Below are 18,289 nucleotides of genomic sequence, written 5' to 3'. Positions count from 1 at the left end.
CGAAGAAAGGCCACGCAGGCCGGGCGGCGTCCGCTGATCAGGTGTGCGAGTCCACTGAACAACGTAAAAAAGCAGTTCGGTCTCGACCTGACGGCGTTCTCTTTCCAATTTCGACAGCTTACAGAGCGATAATTCCACACCGTCCGAGTTTCACGCAATATCGAGCAATCCAATCAAGAAAAATCAGAGCCCTTCCGTGGAAGTGAGAAAGGAGGAGTTGCGGCGTCGTCGATACCTTCATGACTGATATTTTTGTTGAAGACGGCCATAGTGGGAAACGCTTGTTTCCATTCTGCTTCCTGCCGTTCTTTTGTTTGTGCATATGCGAGACGCCGTGCCGCAGAACATGACGCCAGAACATTGCGCTGGCGCTGCTGTAACTTTCATTGTAGGCCAAAAGTATTTTCAATACGATTCAGTGACGTGATTCGTTTCAAAAGACACGGTTATTTACTGCACTTCGGTCAGAAGGGAGCGGAGACAGCTGTTTTCAGGCGGCGTCTATCGACGACTGGCGCTTCAAGTAGCCAGCAGTGGACACGCAGAGTGCCGATGCGCAGCCTCCTGTTCAGCCAATGGACGGTCCATCGCGGCACCCTTTTCAATGTAAACAGGCTGCACGCGATAAGAGAAGCCAACGTGCGGGCCCGAGCAACTTCCGATCAGGTTCCTTATCAGTCTACTACACTGGAACAAAGCGCGCGTTTTTTGAGTTGTTCAATGTACGGAAAGTTTCTTTTTTACATTTTCAGGTGGAAGAAAGGCGCAAAATACCTTTAGAGTAGTACTTAAAATTTTTCGCATAATCTAAGCAAACTTGAATCGTAAAATAGCGGTTATGCGCAGAAGAAAAGTGTCGAATATCTACAGCATTTTGTATAAAGGCACTTCTGCTTCTCACCATTACCTTTTCTTGCCCACTAAATTAAGCGGGCGATATATATGGGGCCAACCCGAATGCCATCTAGCGCCTATGCGTAACGGTGCTTTTCCCTGGTCGATTCGGAGCAGGATTTCTTGCTCCGTGGCAACGAATCTCACTGGTCGAAGTGAGAGTGATCCGGCGCGGAGCGATCAACTCGCTCCGCGCCGGATCACTCTCACTTGCTCCGCTGCCGAGGCGCGGATTCGGGCTGAAATAGCCTGCTTCACTTCCGTCTTCAAGCGAAATCGGTACCCGGTCGGTACGCACAACATCGTGTTGCTTCTCAATATGGCTGTGTTTGGCGCTGCTATCTCGCGTTTAACGATGAGAGCTCGGACGACAGCAATTACGAGGTGACGCAGGTGCTGTACGAAGCATTGTGTGTACGTTCTCCATGCACAGCCCGCGGGCGTGGCATGCAAACGACGGACTCTGTGACTGACGCGCTCAAATTACACAGGGCGGACGGCGACTTTGGTTGCCGTGGAGACGTACAGAGCGCAGGTCGGGCATGGTTTCCGGAACCGGTCGGTTCCACGTGTGCGCAGACTTCCTGTGTGATCCCCCGCGGAGCTTTCTTGCGCTCCGCTGGCCGATTCGGATGTGTGAAACGCGAGCGCTCGCTCGATGATTTCGACGGTCGCTCCAGATCGACCAGTGAAAAACGCCATAAGTATGAATTCAGTTAAGGTTGTTTTCTCGACTCTGTGTATACGCTATCAAAACTTTTTGTCATAGCCGACACAGGAAAACAAACGCCAGTAGAAAAAAAAAGCAAATATTCAAAGAAAAATTGGGTTTATCGTTTGGAAAGTGAACAAGGGACGCCGACACGAGCTTCCCCGTCGGCACCCGGCCGCTGCGAATCGAATCCTCGTGCTTAGCTGCACAACATGGTGCAATACCACGGAGCAGCAACCGCGAGCGTGCGGCACAGTGCCGTGCACATTGAGGAATGTGGAAACCTGCTTAAAGAATAACTGACGCTTTCACAGTTAATGAACGCAACTGTAGGCAACACGCGACCTTCGCACATGGCGATACTTGTTGGCTGTAGTCGCCGTGCTGGCTTTGACATCGCTGCACGGTTCTAAATTGAGTGTACACGTAGCGAGAAAGCGTCCGCCTACCTATAGCGCACTGCGACGCGAGCAAGGAACGGTCGCATATGAATGAGCATCAGGAAAAGTGTGCCGCTCTCACTTTCGGAAAGTGTGCGGCGGCGACGATGAACGCTCTTCGTATTGCGGCCCACCACAGCTCGTCCCACGGGCGGCAAGTTTCCATGGCAACGGCTCTTCTCGAGCCCCCTCTGGATCCGCGTTCTTTGTCGCGAGCTCGCTGTTTGGAAGCGCAGATATTATGCGTATATTGATAACGGTGGCCTGCGTGAAACGTGCGCCCTCCCGCTTTTCCTGTATGCGACGCGATGAATAATTAAGCGACACCTTCTTCCGAGTCCCGTCACGTGTTCGGACGGGCTCCCCAGAGTCAGATCCCGAATGCCTGACGTCGAGGGCGCACCGAGCGGCGTCAGAGAACGCCGGGCGGAGGTCGAGATTAAATCGTCGCCGTATCCTTCGCAGCTGCCTCGTGCTTTGTTCTCGGATGCCAATATTTTTTGGTTTCCCGCGTTCATATTGAATAGCTGCAGCCGCCGCAGTAAAATCTTTTCGAGTTTGAGATTCTATTCTCACTCTTTGTTGTGACCCTCTAAAGAAAATAGGCTGTGGGCACACTCGTTTTGGAATCAAATTTCGAAAAGATAAAACGGAATAGAAACTAATTGGCCTAGGGCAGGGCACACAGAAAGGCACAGGCTGTTGACACGCCTCCTGCTGCTTCGTTTCGACAATTTACCCGCCACGGTTGCTTAGTGGCTATGGTGCTGGCCTGCTAAGCATGGAGGTCGCGGGATCGATTCCCGCGACCTCGAGATGCGTCCGCCGCATTTCGATGGGCGCCAAAACACCCATGCACTCAGATTTAGTGCACGTTAAAGAACCCCAGGTGGTAGACACTTCCGGAGTCCTCCACTACGGCGAGCCTCACAATTAGATCGCGTTTCTGGCACGTAAAACCCAAAAATTTTTGTTTCGACAATTTCTGTTGTTTTATATTAAAATTAATTAGATCATGGAGCGCGTTACGTGCCAAAACAGCTTCTTGACTATGAGGCAGGCCGTAGTGGAGGACTCTGGAAGTTTTTACCACCTGGGGTTCTTTAACGTGCACTTAAATCGGAGTACACAGGTGTTTTCGCATTTCGTCCCCATAAAATGCGGCCGTGGCTGGGATTCGATCCCGCGACTTCGTGTTTAGCAACCTGACCCCATAGCCACTGAGGAACCACGCCGGGTATGATTGTTATCTTCTGGAACGCTTGCTCGTGTAGCGTCACCGACAGTTGCTCGTTTCTTCTTTTTCTACTCCATAATGGTTTTCGAAAGTACAAAGAAATTGCGTTTCCTAATATGTTTTGTTAAAATAGTTCCATTTAGGCAAAGTTATTGCCCCATCTTAATATTCTAAAGACAGCTTCCAGAAGTAATTACTTGCACCGTCGTAGCCGTGCTTAACAGAGAATGTCGTAATGTGCTTAGCGCGCCACTTATATATGACACATAAACGCGTACATATATAGCAGTCTCACATACTTAAGGAAGGGTAGCAGTAATTATGACTCTCGCAACTGCCGCCGTTCCTACAATCCTAGTAGTTTGTATTAGTCTCGTTGGAAAAGTTGTTTCTAGAGTCATTTACTTTTCGTAAGACTAGAGTGCAATCGTAAACAATAACGAGAACGAACAATCAGAATATTGGCTCTATTTAATTAAAAATGTTGATATTTTAAAGCTAAGCTTTATGTGCCTAGGGCTCCATGCGGTTTTCGTGTCCGCCTGACAGCAATAAAAAACGAGCGTGGGCCGATCCCGGAAGCAGAGCAAATATTGGCCAACCCACTGCGGAGGTTAAACAGGCTGCAAGCACTCAGCCCCTAATAATAATAATCACAATAAATAAAAATACCTTAAATAGATCAAGATTTTCATGAATATTTCGTGTTTGTGCGTCAACAACGAATATGATGAGAGTGAGCCGACACCGAAAAATAATGCAACGCTGGGCCGGCCCGGTTGATTCCGGTCTCAAATTCTTTACCTCAATTTATCGCTCGCACCTACTTCATCCCATTCTTCCACAGCTGGCTCCGATGCCGCTTCTCAAGCTAGCGTTCCGATACTGACCCTCCCTCTGCGAAGACGCTGGAGTCACCGGCCCACTGCCAGAGGAGCGGTGATTTCGGTCTCAAATTCTTTGCCTACATATATCGCTCGCACCTACTTCATCCCATTCTTCCACAGCTGGCTCCGATGCCGCTGCTCAAGCTGGCCCTCTTCTGACCTCTTCCCTCCCTCTGGGAAAGCGCTGGTCGCACTGGCCCACTGCCAGTCGATGCGGTGATTCGGTCTCAAGTTATTTTTATGCGAAGCATATTACGAGAGCTCAACCCAGCTCCTCAGGCGCGGCGGTGTCGCCTTCAATACCACGTGACACCGTGACGTCACGACAGAGAAGAAACGGGGCTCCAACTCGCGCATTCGCTCGCGGCGTCGCCCCCCGCATCGGACGCGGTGAGCGTCGAGCAACGCAGCGTTCGGCGCGACAACGAAATGTGCGCCTGAGCAAGCGCCGCACGCCAGAGCCGACGACACCGGCTTTTCTGCGACACGAGCCCCTTAACGTTGTCGCGTTAAAATAAAGGCTAGTATGCTTCGCATCCTGGGCTTAACCTTAGCTAAGCCACAGCCATTTTTTTTTCAACATATCGATCGCGCCTTCATGATCCTTTTCTTCCACAGCTGGCTCCGATGCCGCTCCCCAAGCTGGCCCTCTTCTGACCTCTTCCCTCCCTCTGGGAAAGCGCTGGTCGCACTGGCCCACTGCCAGTCGATGCGGTGATTCGGTCTCAAGTTATTTTTTTTTTCAATATATCGATCGCGCCTTCATCATCCTTTTCTTCCACAGCTGGCTCCGATGCCGCTCCTCAAGCTAGCGTTCCAATACTGACCCTCCCTCAGCGAAGACGCTGGCGTCACCGGCCCACTGCCAGAGGAGCGGTGATTTCGGTCTCAAATTCTTTGCCTACATATATCGCTCGCACCTAATCATCTGAATCTTCCACAGCTGGCTCCGATGCCGCTCCTCAAGCTGGCCCTCTTCTGACCTCTTCCCGCCCTCTGGGAAAGCGCTGGTCGCACTGGCCCACTGCCAGTCGATACGGTGATTCGGTCTCAAGTTATTTTTTTCAATATATCGATCGCGCCTTCATCATCCTTTTCTTCCACAGCTAGCTCGGATGCCGCTCCTCAAACTAGCGTTCCAATACTGACCCTCCCTCAGCGAAGACGCTGGCGTCACCGGCCCACTGCCAGAGGAGCGGTGATTTCGGTCTCAAATTCTTTGCCTACATATATCGCTCGCACCTAATCATCTGAATCTTCCACAGCTGGCTCCGATGCCGCTCCTCAAGCTGGCCCTCTTCTGACCTCTTCCCTCCCTCTGGGAAAGCGCTGGTCGCACTGGCCCACTGCCAGTCGATACGGTGATTCGGTCTCAAGTTATTTTTTTCAATATATCGATCGCGCCTTCATCATCCTTTTCTTCCACAGCTAGCTCGGATGCCGCTCCTCAAGCTAGCGTTCCAATACTGACCCTCCCTCTGCGAAGACGCTGGCGTCACCGGCCCACTGCCAGAGGAGCGGTGATTTCGGTCTCAAATTCTTTGCCTACATATATCGCTCGCCCCTTTATCGTCCTATTCTTCCGCAGATGGCTCCGATGCCGCTCGTCAAGCTAGCCGTCCTCTGCCCTCCTGCCTCTCTCTGGGAAGGCACTAGTGACACTAGCCCACTGCTTCACGGTGCAGTGATTTCGGTCTCAAATTCTTTGCATCAATATATCGCTCGCGCCTTCATCGTCCTATTCTTCTGCAGCTGGCTCCGATGCAGCTCCTCAAGCTAGCGGTAGAAGGCACTGGTGGCACTAGCCCACTGCTACTCGGTGCGGTGATTTCGGTCTCAAATTCTTTGCATCAATATATCGCTCGCGCCTTCATCGTCCTATTCTTCTGCAGCTGGCTCCGATGCAGCTCCTCAAGCTAGCGGTCCTCTGCCCTCCTCCCGCCCTCTGAGAACGCACTGGTGACGATAGCTCACTGTACTCGGTGCGGTGATTTGGGTCTCAAATTATTTGCCTCAATATATCGCTCGCACCTTCATCGTCCTATTCTTCCGCAGCTGGCTCCGATGCCGCTCCTCAAGCAAGCCGTCCTCTGCCCTCCTCCCTCCCTCTGGGAAGGCACTAGTGACGCTAGCCCACTGCTACTCGGTGCGGTGATTTCGGTCTCAAATTCTTTGCATCAATATATCGCTCGCGCCTTCATCGTCCTATTCTTCTGCAGCTGGCTCCGATGCAGCTCCTCAACCTAGCGGTCCTCTGCCCTCCTCCCTCCCTCTGGGAAGGCACTAGTGACGCTAGCCCACTGTACTCGGTGCGGTGATTTCGGTCTCAAATTCTTTGCATCAATATATCGCTCGCGCCTTCATCGTCCTATTCTTCTGCAGCTGGCTCCGATGCAGCTCCTCAACCTAGCGGTCCTCTGCCCTCCTCCCTCCCTCTGGGAAGGCACTAGTGACGCTAGCCCACTGTACTCGGTGCGGTGATTTCGGTCTCAAATTCTTTGCATCAATATATCGCTCGCGCCTTCATCGTCCTATTCTTCCGCAGCTGGCTCCGATGCAGCTCCTCAAGCTAGCGGTCCTCTGCCCTCCTCCCTCCCTCTGGGAAGGCACTAGTGACGCTAGCCCACTGTACTCGGTGCGGTGATTTCGGTCTCAAATTCATTGCATCAATATATCGCTCGCGCCTTCATCGTCCTATTCTTCCGCAGCTGGCTCCGATGCAGCTCCTCAACCTAGCGGTCCTCTGCCCTCTTCCCTCCCTCTGGGAAGGCACTAGTGACGCTAGCCCACTGTACTCGGTGCGGTGATTTCGGTCTCAAATTCTTTGCATCAATATATCGCTCGCGCCTTCATCGTCCTATTCTTCTGCAGCTGGCTCCGATGCAGCTCCTCAACCTAGCGGTCCTCTGCCCTCCTCCCTCCCTCTGGGAAGGCACTAGTGACGCTAGCCCACTGTACTCGGTGCGGTGATTTCGGTCTCAAATTCTTTGCATCAATATATCGCTCGCGCCTTCATCGTCCTATTCTTCCGCAGCTGGCTCCGATGCAGCTCCTCAAGCTAGCGGTCCTCTGCCCTCCTCCCTCCCTCTGAGAAGTCACTGGTGGCACTAGCCCACCGTACTCGGTGCGGTGATTTCGGTCTCAAATTCTTTGCATCAATATATCGCTCGCGCCTTCATCGCCATATTCTTCCGCAGCTGGCTCCGATGCAGCTCCTGAAGCTAGCGGTCCTCTGCCCTCCTCCCTCCCTCTGGGAAGGCACTAGTGACGCTAGCCCACTGCTACTCGGTGCGGTGATTTCGGTCTCAAATTCTTTGCATCAATATATCGCTCGCGCCTTCATCGTCCTATTCTTCCGCAGCTGGCTCCGATGCAGCTCCTTAAGCTAGCGGTCCTCTGCCCTCCTCCCTCCCTCTGGGAAGGCACTAGTGACGCTAGCCCACTGTACTCGGTGCGGTGATTTCGGTCTCAAATTCTTTGCATCAATATATCGCTCGCGCCTTCATCGTCCTATTCTTCCGCAGCTGGCTCCGATGCAGCTCCTCAAGCTAGCGGTCCTCTGCCCTCCTCCCTCGCTCTGGGAAGGCACTAGTGACGCTAGCCCACTGTACTCGGTGCGGTGATTTCGGTCTCAAATTCTTTGCATCAATATATCGCTCGCGCCTTCATCGTCCTATTCTTCCGCAGCTGGCTCCGATGCAGCTCCTCAAGCTAGCGGTCCTCTGCCCTCCTCCCTCCCTCTCGGAAGGCACTAGTGACGCTAGCCCACTGCTACTCGGTGCGGTGATTTCGGTCTCAAATTCTTTGCATCAATATATCGCTCGCGCCTTCATCGTCCTATTCTTCCGCAGCTGGCTCCGATGCAGCTCCTCAACCTAGCGGTCCTCTGCCCTCCTCCCTCCCTCTGGGAAGGCACTAGTGACGCTAGCCCACTGCTACTCGGTGCGGTGATTTCGGTCTCAAATTCTTTGCATCAATATATCGCTCGCGCCTTCATCGTCCTATTCTTCCGCAGCTGGCTCCGATGCAGCTCCTCAACCTAGCGGTCCTCTGCCCTCCTCCCTCCCTCTGGGAAGGCACTAGTGACGCTAGCCCACTGTACTCGGTGCGGTGATTTCGGTCTCAAATTCTTTGCATCAATATATCGCTCGCGCCTTCATCGTCCTATTCTTCCGCAGCTGGCTCCGATGCAGCTCCTCAAGCTAGCGGTCCTCTGCCCTCCTCCCTCCCTCTGGGAAGGCACTAGTGACGCTAGCCCACTGCTACTCGGTGCGGTGATTTCGGTCTCAAATTCTTTGCATCAATATATCGCTCGCGCCTTCATCGTCCTATTCTTCCGCAGCTGGCTCCGATGCAGCTCCTCAACCTAGCGGTCCTCTGCCCTCTTCCCTCCCTCTGGGAAGGCACTAGTGACGCTAGCCCACTGTACTCGGTGCGGTGATTTCGGTCTCAAATTCTTTGCATCAATATATCGCTCGCGCCTTCATCGTCCTATTCTTCTGCAGCTGGCTCCGATGCAGCTCCTCAACCTAGCGGTCCTCTGCCCTCCTCCCTCCCTCTGGGAAGGCACTAGTGACGCTAGCCCACTGTACTCGGTGCGGTGATTTCGGTCTCAAATTCTTTGCATCAATATATCGCTCGCGCCTTCATCGTCCTATTCTTCCGCAGCTGGCTCCGATGCAGCTCCTCAAGCTAGCGGTCCTCTGCCCTCCTCCCTCCCTCTGAGAAGTCACTGGTGGCACTATCCCACCGTACTCGGTGCGGTGATTTCGGTCTCAAATTCTTTGCATCAATATATCGCTCGCGCCTTCATCGCCATATTCTTCCGCAGCTGGCTCCGATGCAGCTCCTGAAGCTAGCGGTCCTCTGCCCTCCTCCCTCCCTCTGGGAAGGCACTAGTGACGCTAGCCCACTGCTACTCGGTGCGGTGATTTCGGTCTCAAATTCTTTGCATCAATATATCGCTCGCGCCTTCATCGTCCTATTCTTCCGCAGCTGGCTCCGATGCAGCTCCTTAAGCTAGCGGTCCTCTGCCCTCCTCCCTCCCTCTGGGAAGGCACTAGTGACGCTAGCCCACTGTACTCGGTGCGGTGATTTCGGTCTCAAATTCTTTGCATCAATATATCGCTCGCGCCTTCATCGTCCTATTCTTCCGCAGCTGGCTCCGATGCAGCTCCTCAAGCTAGCGGTCCTCTGCCCTCCTCCCTCCCTCTGGGAAGGCACTAGTGACGCTAGCCCACTGTACTCGGTGCGGTGATTTCGGTCTCAAATTCTTTGCATCAATATATCGCTCGCGCCTTCATCGTCCTATTCTTCCGCAGCTGGCTCCGATGCAGCTCCTCAAGCTAGCGGTCCTCTGCCCTCCTCCCTCCCTCTCGGAAGGCACTAGTGACGCTAGCCCACTGCTACTCGGTGCGGTGATTTCGGTCTCAAATTCTTTGCATCAATATATCGCTCGCGCCTTCATCGTCCTATTCTTCCGCAGCTGGCTCCGATGCAGCTCCTCAACCTAGCGGTCCTCTGCCCTCCTCCCTCCCTCTGGGAAGGCACTAGTGACGCTAGCCCACTGCTACTCGGTGCGGTGATTTCGGTCTCAAATTCTTTGCATCAATATATCGCTCGCGCCTTCATCGTCCTATTCTTCCGCAGCTGGCTCCGATGCAGCTCCTCAACCTAGCGGTCCTCTGCCCTCCTCCCTCCCTCTGGGAAGGCACTAGTGACGCTAGCCCACTGTACTCGGTGCGGTGATTTCGGTCTCAAATTCTTTGCATCAATATATCGCTCGCGCCTTCATCGTCCTATTCTTCCGCAGCTGGCTCCGATGCAGCTCCTCAAGCTAGCGGTCCTCTGCCCTCCTCCCTCCCTCTGGGAAGGCACTAGTGACGCTAGCCCACTGCTACTCGGTGCGGTGATTTCGGTCTCAAATTCTTTGCATCAATATATCGCTCGCGCCTTCATCGTCCTATTCTTCCGCAGCTGGCTCCGATGCAGCTCCTGAAGCTAGCGGTCCTCTGCCCTCCTCCCTCCCTCTGGGAAGGCACTAGTTATTTATTTATTTATTTATTTATTGTCATACTCTCAAGGCCCGGAGGCATTACAGAGAGGAGTGGTGATTACTGCAAACAAATTCATTAACAATATTCTTGAAGTTGGTGGCTTCAGAAATGGCAGTGATGGAGGCAGGGAGGCGGTTCCAGTCATTCGTCGTTCTTGGTATAAAGGAATCAAAATAAACGTTGGTGCGACAAGTTGGAACTTCAACTTTAAAACGATGATCCGTGCGTGACGATATGTATGATGGCGGGAAGATTAGTTCATCCTTAAGTGTTTCGTTAGAGTAATAAATCTTGTGAAAAAGGCATAGGCGAAAGTACTTACGACGTAACTCTAGGTTAGGCAAGTCAAGGGTTAGTTTCATTGATGAGACACTTGCATGACGAGAATAATTCGAAAGAATAAAACGAGCAGCTCGGTTTTGAATGGATTCGATGGTATTTTTTAACTTTAGCGTAGAAGGGTCGAAAATGGATCATGCATATTCAAGTTTAGGCCTCACTAAGGATTTGTACAGAAACAACATGATAGCTGCAGTTGCCGATGAAAAATTACGCCGTAAAAACCCAAACATGCGATTAGCGTTACCGTAAATGTAATTTCTATGAATGTTCCATGTAAGATTGTGTGTAATGTAGATACCAAGATATTTATATGATGATACATTTTCTACAGGTATGTTGTTTATACTGTACGTAGGAAGGGTAGTATTTCTTACAACACGGGACACACGCATCGCCTTAGATTTATTAGAATTGAGCTTCATTTGGGATCTAGCACACCATGATCTTACTATGCCAATGTCTGATTGAAGAGTGTCGCAGTCGCCAGAGTTAGAAATGACGCGATAGAGAACACAGTCATCGGCGAATAACTTAACTGTTCATTTAATTTGGTCTGGGAGGTCATTAATATAAATTAAAAACAATAATGGTCCTAGAACCGAGCCTTGCGGTACACCGGAGGTTACTCGACCAGTGGAAGAGAAGTATTCGTTAGCATAAACAAATTGGGAACGGTTAGACAAAAAACACTTGATCCAAGCAAGCACGTTAGGATCAATGTTGAGGTTACTTAATTTAGTTAAAAGTAATTCGTGTGAAACAGTATCGAATGCTTTGGCGAAGTCTAAAAAATGCAGTCAATAATAAAGTTAGCATCCATCGCCTGGAATAAATCATTAGTGAATGACAAAAGCTGTGTTTCGCAGGAATAGTGTTTTCTAAATCCGTGTTGGTAGGGGGTGAAAAATAAGTTTGACTCGAGAAATGAAACCAGGTGTGAGTAAACTATGTGCTCCATTAATTTGCAGGGAACGCTAGTTAGGGATATAGGTCTGTAATTATGTGGGGAGTACCGACTGCCAGACTTATGTACGGGAATCACCATCCCTGCCTTCCAATCATTCGGAAGGATGGTAGTTTGAAGTGACTGAGCAAAGATTTCGCTAAGAATTATAGATGAATAAGTAATAGTTCCCTTAAGAAACTTCGTGTTTATACCATCTACTCCACTGCATGCAGAAACTTTTGAGGTCTGTATCAACTTTACAACGCCATCAAGGTCAATGGTAATAGGAATCAGTGGAAAATAATGCATATCAGAAAAAACAGCGCTTGCGCACAACACAGAATCAGAAAATACAGATATGAACGCGTCATTCAATACTTCACAACAGACACTCCGATCGACAGGTTCGTTGTTAGGATCACACAGTTCAATGGCACTAGATTTCTTACCGTTGACCACACTCCAAAATTTCTGTGGGTTGTCTTTCAAAAAATAAGGCAACGTGTGCTCATGAAATGTTGTTTTGGACTCTGCTACAGCATTCTTGTAGTCGCTCAGTGCTATTGTGTAAGCATTCCAACGATCATGATTGCCAGTTAATTTTGCTCGTCGGAAAAGCCTTTTCTTTTTGTTCAGTAAACGTTTAAGACGCGCGTTGAACCAGGGTGCGCGAGAATTGGAATAAATACGTTTTTGCGGGATGTACCGGTTAACTAAGGAGTTGGCTTTTTCTTTGAATATTGACCAGTTTTCTTCAACCGATCGAGTGTGGAAACTTGGAATGTAGTCAGTGATGAAAGTTTCTAGTTCGTTATTAATTGCGGCAAAATCAGCATTTTTGTAATCACGTATAACTTTCGACGAGGTAACAGATGCCATGGTTAACTGCAAATTACACTGGATTATACAATGGTCGCTAATACGCGGTAGGTAAGTTAGGGGCGAAAAAAATTCCGGGGATGTAGTAAGGATTAAATCCAGGATATTAGCCGAGTGTGCAGAACATCGAGTAGGCTTCAGAACAAGCTGGTGCAGGTTAAAATCAAGGCAAAGGCTGATGAATTCGGAATATTCAGAACAGCACTCTTGGGTTGAAGGGGGATCAGTATGCCAGTTAATGCCAGGAAAGTTAAAGTCCCCAAGGAGTATTAGTGGCGTGGAAGGAAACCGTAAAATTAGACTATTTAAGGCATCGTGAAGGTCTGAACAAAATGTTTTAGGTGAGGAAGGGGGCCTGTAAACGACGCAAATTATAAAATTTTTGCGTTCGAAGCCTACGCGCGTGCACACTAGCTCTAATGGTGAGGCAAGCTCAATTGCAGCAGCGGTAATCGAATCACGAACACCGATAAGTACACCACCACCACACCGTACATCGCGGTCATGTCGATAGAAACGGTAAACACCCTCGCATTCCAAAATTTCACGGTCTTCAATTTTGCTAGAAAGCCATGTCTCTGTCAGGATAACAATATCGGCACTGCACGTGTCAAGGACAGAAGATAAAGGATCCCGCTTATTGCATACGCTGCGAATATTTGAATACAAAAGAGAAATATTTTTTGCCACCCGACCATGACACCGCTATGTTTGCGAATGGCTAGGGCCATCAGAAGGTGCATTTGGGACAGAATTTGTTGAACGAAGCTCGTTTGTGTGGATTTCGCACACACGATCAGTTACCGGACAGTAAACATAAGTTTTTTTGTCGATTTGTAGACGGTTGAGCCGTAGCGCATATTTCTGTCCGCTAGCCTTTCCGAATTCAATCAATTTTTTCTGTGACAAGCGTGTGGCGCGGCAGAAGTCTTCGCTAACAGAAATTCCAGAACCTTTGAATTTTTTTCGCTCAGTGAAAACCTTTTGCTTAAGTTTTGAGGACGAGAATTTTACGATTATGGGCCGGTGTTTATTTACTGCATAGGAACCCAGCCAGTGGGCGCGGGAAATGGCTTCGTCTATTAAAGTTATCTGTAGTAAACTAGTAAGGCAGTTTCGAATTTTAGTTTCAGATTCGGACCAGTTCTCAGCTGGGACGTCAGGAATCCCGCAGAATATAAGGTTGTCACGGCGAGAGCGGTCTTCCAGTTCGTCCAACCGAGAAGTTATTGCTGCAGTTTGGTCTCGCACAGCTTCATCGACTACTCTCGGTAGATCAACACCATTCTGATTTGCTTCATATGATTCCACCAGGGATTCAACTGTTGCGAGCCTACTGGCTAAGCTGGAAACTTTTTCCTCGAGTTTTTGCTGATTAGCTCGGACCTCTGATAGCATCCCTATTACCTCGGTATGGCGTGCGTCACTTTTAGCCGACAAGGCCGCAATGGCGTCTAGAATCTCCTTTTGAGGACCAGGGTTCTGTTCCACATCCCCAGCTAACATAAGCAATTTGACAACATATATACACTCAAAAAAATCACAAAGAATCACCAGTGGGTCTGGGAAGAGCAGCAGACAGATATTACTGGATCGCTTAGCGTGCAACGATGGGTGTTTACTAGTGACGCTATCCCACTGCTAATCGGTGCGGTGATTTCGGTCTCAAATTATTTGCCTCAATATATCGCTCGCACCTTCATCGTCCTATTCTTCCGCAGCTGGCTCCGATGCCGCTCCTCAAGCAAGCCGTCCTCTGCCCTCCTCCCTCCCTCTGGGAAGGCACTAGTGACGCTAGCCCACTGCTACTCAGTGCGGTGATTTCGGTCTCAAATTCTTTGGATCAATATATCGCTCGCGCCTTCATCGTCCTATTCTTCCGCAGCTGGCTCCGATGCAGCTCCTCAAGCTAGCGGTCCTCTGCCCTCCTCCCTCCCTTTGGGAAGGCACTAGTGACGCTAGCCCACTGCTAATCGGTGCGGTGATTTCGGTCTCAAATTCTTTGCATCAATATATCGCTCGCGCCTTCATCGTCATATTCTTCCGCAGCTGGCTCCGATGCCGCTCCTCAAGCTAGCGGTCCTCTGCCCTCCTCCCTCCCTCTGGGAAGGCACTAGTGACGCTAGCCCACTGCTAATCGGTGCGGTGATTTTGGTCTCCAATTCCTTGCATCAATATATCGCTCGCGCCTTCATCGTCCTATTCTTCCGCAGCTGGCTCCGATGCAGCTCCTCAAGCTAGCGGTAGAAGGCACTGGTGGCACTAGCCCACTTTACTCGGCGCGGTGATTTCGGTCTCAAATTTTTTGCATCAATATATCGCTCGCGCCTTCATCGTCCTATTCTTCCATAGCTGGCTCCGATGCCGCTCCTCAAGTTAGCCGTCCTCTGCCCTCCTCCCTCCCTCTGGGAACGCACTAGTGACGCTAGCCCACTGCTAATCGGTGCGGTGATTTCGGTCTCAAATTCTTTGCATCAATATATCGCTCGCGCCTTCATCGTCCTATTCTTCCGCAGCTGGCTCCGATGCAGCTCCTCAAGTTAGCCGTCCTCTGCCCTCCTCCCTCCCTCTGGGAAGGCACTAGTGACGCTAGCCCACTGCTAATCGGTGCGGTGATTTCGGTCTCAAATTCTTTGCATCAATATATCGCTCGCGCCTTCATCGTCATATTCTTCCACAGCTGGCTCCGATGCCGCTCCTCAAGTTAGCCGTCCTCTGCCCTCCTCCCTCCCTCTGGGAAGGCACTAGTGACGCTAGCCCACTGCTACTCGGTGCGGTGATTTCGGTCTCAAATTCTTTGCATCAATATATCGCTCGCGCCTTCATCGTCATATTCTTCCGCAGCTGGCTCCGATGCCGCTCCTCAAGCTAGCGGTCCTCTGCCCTCCTCCCTCCCTCTGGGAAGGCACTAGTGACGCTAGCCCACTGCTAATCGGTGCGGTGATTTTGGTCTCAAATTCCTTGCATCAATATATCGCTCGCGCCTTCATCGTCCTATTCTTCCGCAGCTGGCTCCGATGCAGCTCCTCAAGCTAGCGGTAGAAGGCACTGGTGGCACTAGCCCACTGTACTCGGCGCGGTGATTTCGGTCTCAAATTTTTTGCATCAATATATCACTCGCGCCTTCATCGTCCTATTCTTCCATAGCTGGCTCCGATGCCGCTCCTCAAGTTAGCCGTCCTCTGCCCTCCTCCCTCCCTCTGGGAAGGCACTAGTGACGCTAGCCCACTGCTAATCGGTGCGGTGATTTCGGTCTCAAATTCTTTGCATCAATATATCGCTCACGCCTTCATCGTCCTATTCTTCCGCAGCTGGCTCCGATGCAGCTCCTCAAGCTAGCGGTAGAAGGAACTGGTGGCACTAGCCCACTGTACTCGGTGCGGTGATTTCGGTCTCAAATTTTTTGCATCAATATATCGCTCGCGCCTTCATCGTCCTATTCTTCCATAGCTGGCTCCGATGCAGCTCCTCAAGTTAGCCGTCCTCTGCCCTCCTCCCTCCCTCTGGGAAGGCACTAGTGACGCTAGCCCACTGCTAATCCGTCCGGTGATTTTGGTCTCAAATTCCTTGCATCAATATGTCGCTCGCGCCTTCATCGTCCTATTCTTCCGCAGCTGGCTCCGATGCAGCTCCTCAAGCTAGCGGTAGAAGGCACTGGTGGCACTAGCCCACTGTACTCGGTGCGGTGATTTCGGTCTCAAATTTTTTGCATCAATATATCGCTCGCGCCTTCATCGTCCTATTCTTCCATAGCTGGCTCCGATGCAGCTCCTCAAGTTAGCCGTCCTCTACCCTCCTCCCTCCCTCTGGGAAGGCACTAGTGACGCTAGCCCACTGCTACTCGGTGCGGTGATTTCGGTCTCAAATTCTTTGCATCAATATATCGCTCGCGCCTTCATCGTCCTATTCTTCCGCAGCTGGCTCCGATGCAGCTCCTCAAGCTAGCGGTAGAAGGCACTGGTGGCACTAGCCCACTGTACTCGGTGCGGTGATTTCGGTCTCAAATTTTTTGCATCAATATATCGCTCGCGCCTTCATCGTCCTATTCTTCCATAGCTGGCTCCGATGCAGCTCCTCAAGTTAGCCGTCCTCTGCCCTCCTCCCTCCCTCTGGGAAGGCACTAGTGACGCTAGCCCACTGCTACTCGGTGCGGTGATTTCGGTCTCAAATTCTTTGCATCAATATATCGCTCGCGCCTTCATCGTCCTATTCTTCCGCAGCTGGCTCCGATGCAGCTCCTCAAGCTAGCGGTAGAAGGCACTGGTGGCACTAGCCCACTGTACTCGGTGCGGTGATTTCGGTCTCAAATTTTTTGCATCAATATATCGCTCGCGCCTTCATCGTCCTATTCTTCCATAGCTGGCTCCGATGCCGCTCCTCAAGTTAGCCGTCCTCTGCCCTCCTCCCTCCCTCTGGGAAGGCACTAGTGACGCTAGCCCACTGCTAATCGGTGCGGTGATTTCGGTCTCAAATTTTTTGCATCAATATATCGCTCGCGCCTTCATCGTCCTATTCTTCCGCAGCTGGCTCCGATGCAGCTCCTCAAGCTAGCGGTAGAAGGCACTGGTGGCACTAGCCCACTGTACTCGGTGCGGTGATTTCGGTCTCAAATTTTTTGCATCAATATATCGCTCGCGCCTTCATCGTCCTATTCTTCCATAGCTGGCTCCGATGCAGCTCCTCAAGTTAGCCGTCCTCTGCCCTCCTCCCTCCCTCTGGGAAGGCACTAGTGACGCTAGCCCACTGCTACTCGGTGCGGTGATTTCGGTCTCAAATTCTTTGCATCAATATATCGCTCGCGCCTTCATCGTCCTATTCTTCCGCAGCTGGCTCCGATGCAGCTCCTCAAGCTAGCGGTAGAAGGCACTGGTGGCACTAGCCCACTGTACTCGGTGCGGTGATTTCGGTCTCAAATTTTTTGCATCAATATATCGCTCGCGCCTTCATCGTCCTATTCTTCCATAGCTGGCTCCGATGCCGCTCCTCAACTTAGCCGTCCTCTGCCCTCCTCCCTCCCTCTGGGAAGGCACTAGTGACGCTAGCCCACTGCTAATCGGTGCGGTGATTTCGGTCTCAAATTCTTTGCATCAATATATCGCTCGCGTCTTCATTGTCCTATTATTCCGCAGCTGGCTCCGATGCAGCTCCTCAAGCTAGCGGTAGAAGGCACTGGTGGCACTAGCCCACTGTACTCGGTGCGGTGATTTCGGTCTCAAATTTTTTGCATCAATATATCGCTCGCGCCTTCATCGTCCTATTCTTCCATAGCTGGCTCCGATGCAGCTCCTCAAGTTAGCCGTCCTCTGCCCTCCTCCCTCCCTCTGGGAAGGCACTAGTGATGCTAGCCCACTGCTACTCGGTGCGGTGATTTCGGTCTCAAATTCTTTGCATCAATATATCGCTCGCGCCTTCATCGTCCTATTCTTCCGCAGCTGGCTCCGATGCAGCTCCTCAAGCTAGCGGTAGAAGGCACTGGTGGCACTAGCCCACTGTACTCGGTGCGGTGATTTCGGTCTCAAATTTTTTGCATCAATATATCGCTCGCGCCTTCGTCGTCCTATTCTTCCATAGCTGGCTCCGATGCCGCTCCTCAAGTTAGCCGTCCTCTGCCCTCCTCCCTCCCTCTGGGAAGGCACTAGTGACGCTAGCCCACTGCTAATCGGTGCGGTGATTTCGGTCTCAAATTCTTTGCATCAATATATCGCTCGCGCCTTCATTGTCCTATTCTTCCGCAGCTGGCTCCGATGCAGCTCCTCAAGCTAGCGGTAGAAGGCACTGGTGGCACTAGCCCACTGTACTCGGTGCGGTGATTTCGGTCTCAAATTTTTTGCATCAATATATCGCTCGCGCCTTCATCGTCCTATTCTTCCATAGCTGGCTCCAATGCCGCTCCTCA

The 18,289-nt window shown here is 51.2% G+C and overlaps 1 protein-coding gene across 1 annotated transcript; it reads right to left on the bottom strand.

The window, feature by feature from the left end:
- Positions 1–13,098: 13,098 nt before the first annotated feature.
- Positions 13,099–14,096, bottom strand: LOC139060357 (uncharacterized). Its single transcript, XM_070539476.1, has 2 exons — positions 14,091–14,096; positions 13,099–14,031 (listed from the first exon to the last, which is right to left on the bottom strand). The coding sequence occupies exons 1-2, from the start codon at positions 14,094–14,096 to the stop codon at positions 13,099–13,101; spliced, it is 939 nt and encodes a 312-aa protein (XP_070395577.1).
- Positions 14,097–18,289: the final 4,193 nt, after the last annotated feature.

This window comes from Dermacentor albipictus, chromosome 5 (assembly GCF_038994185.2).
Source record: "Dermacentor albipictus isolate Rhodes 1998 colony chromosome 5, USDA_Dalb.pri_finalv2, whole genome shotgun sequence".
NCBI lineage: Eukaryota > Metazoa > Arthropoda > Arachnida > Ixodida > Ixodidae > Dermacentor > Dermacentor albipictus.
The sequence above is the reverse complement of the archived record's forward strand: the minus strand, read 5'-3'. Positions and strand labels throughout refer to the sequence as shown.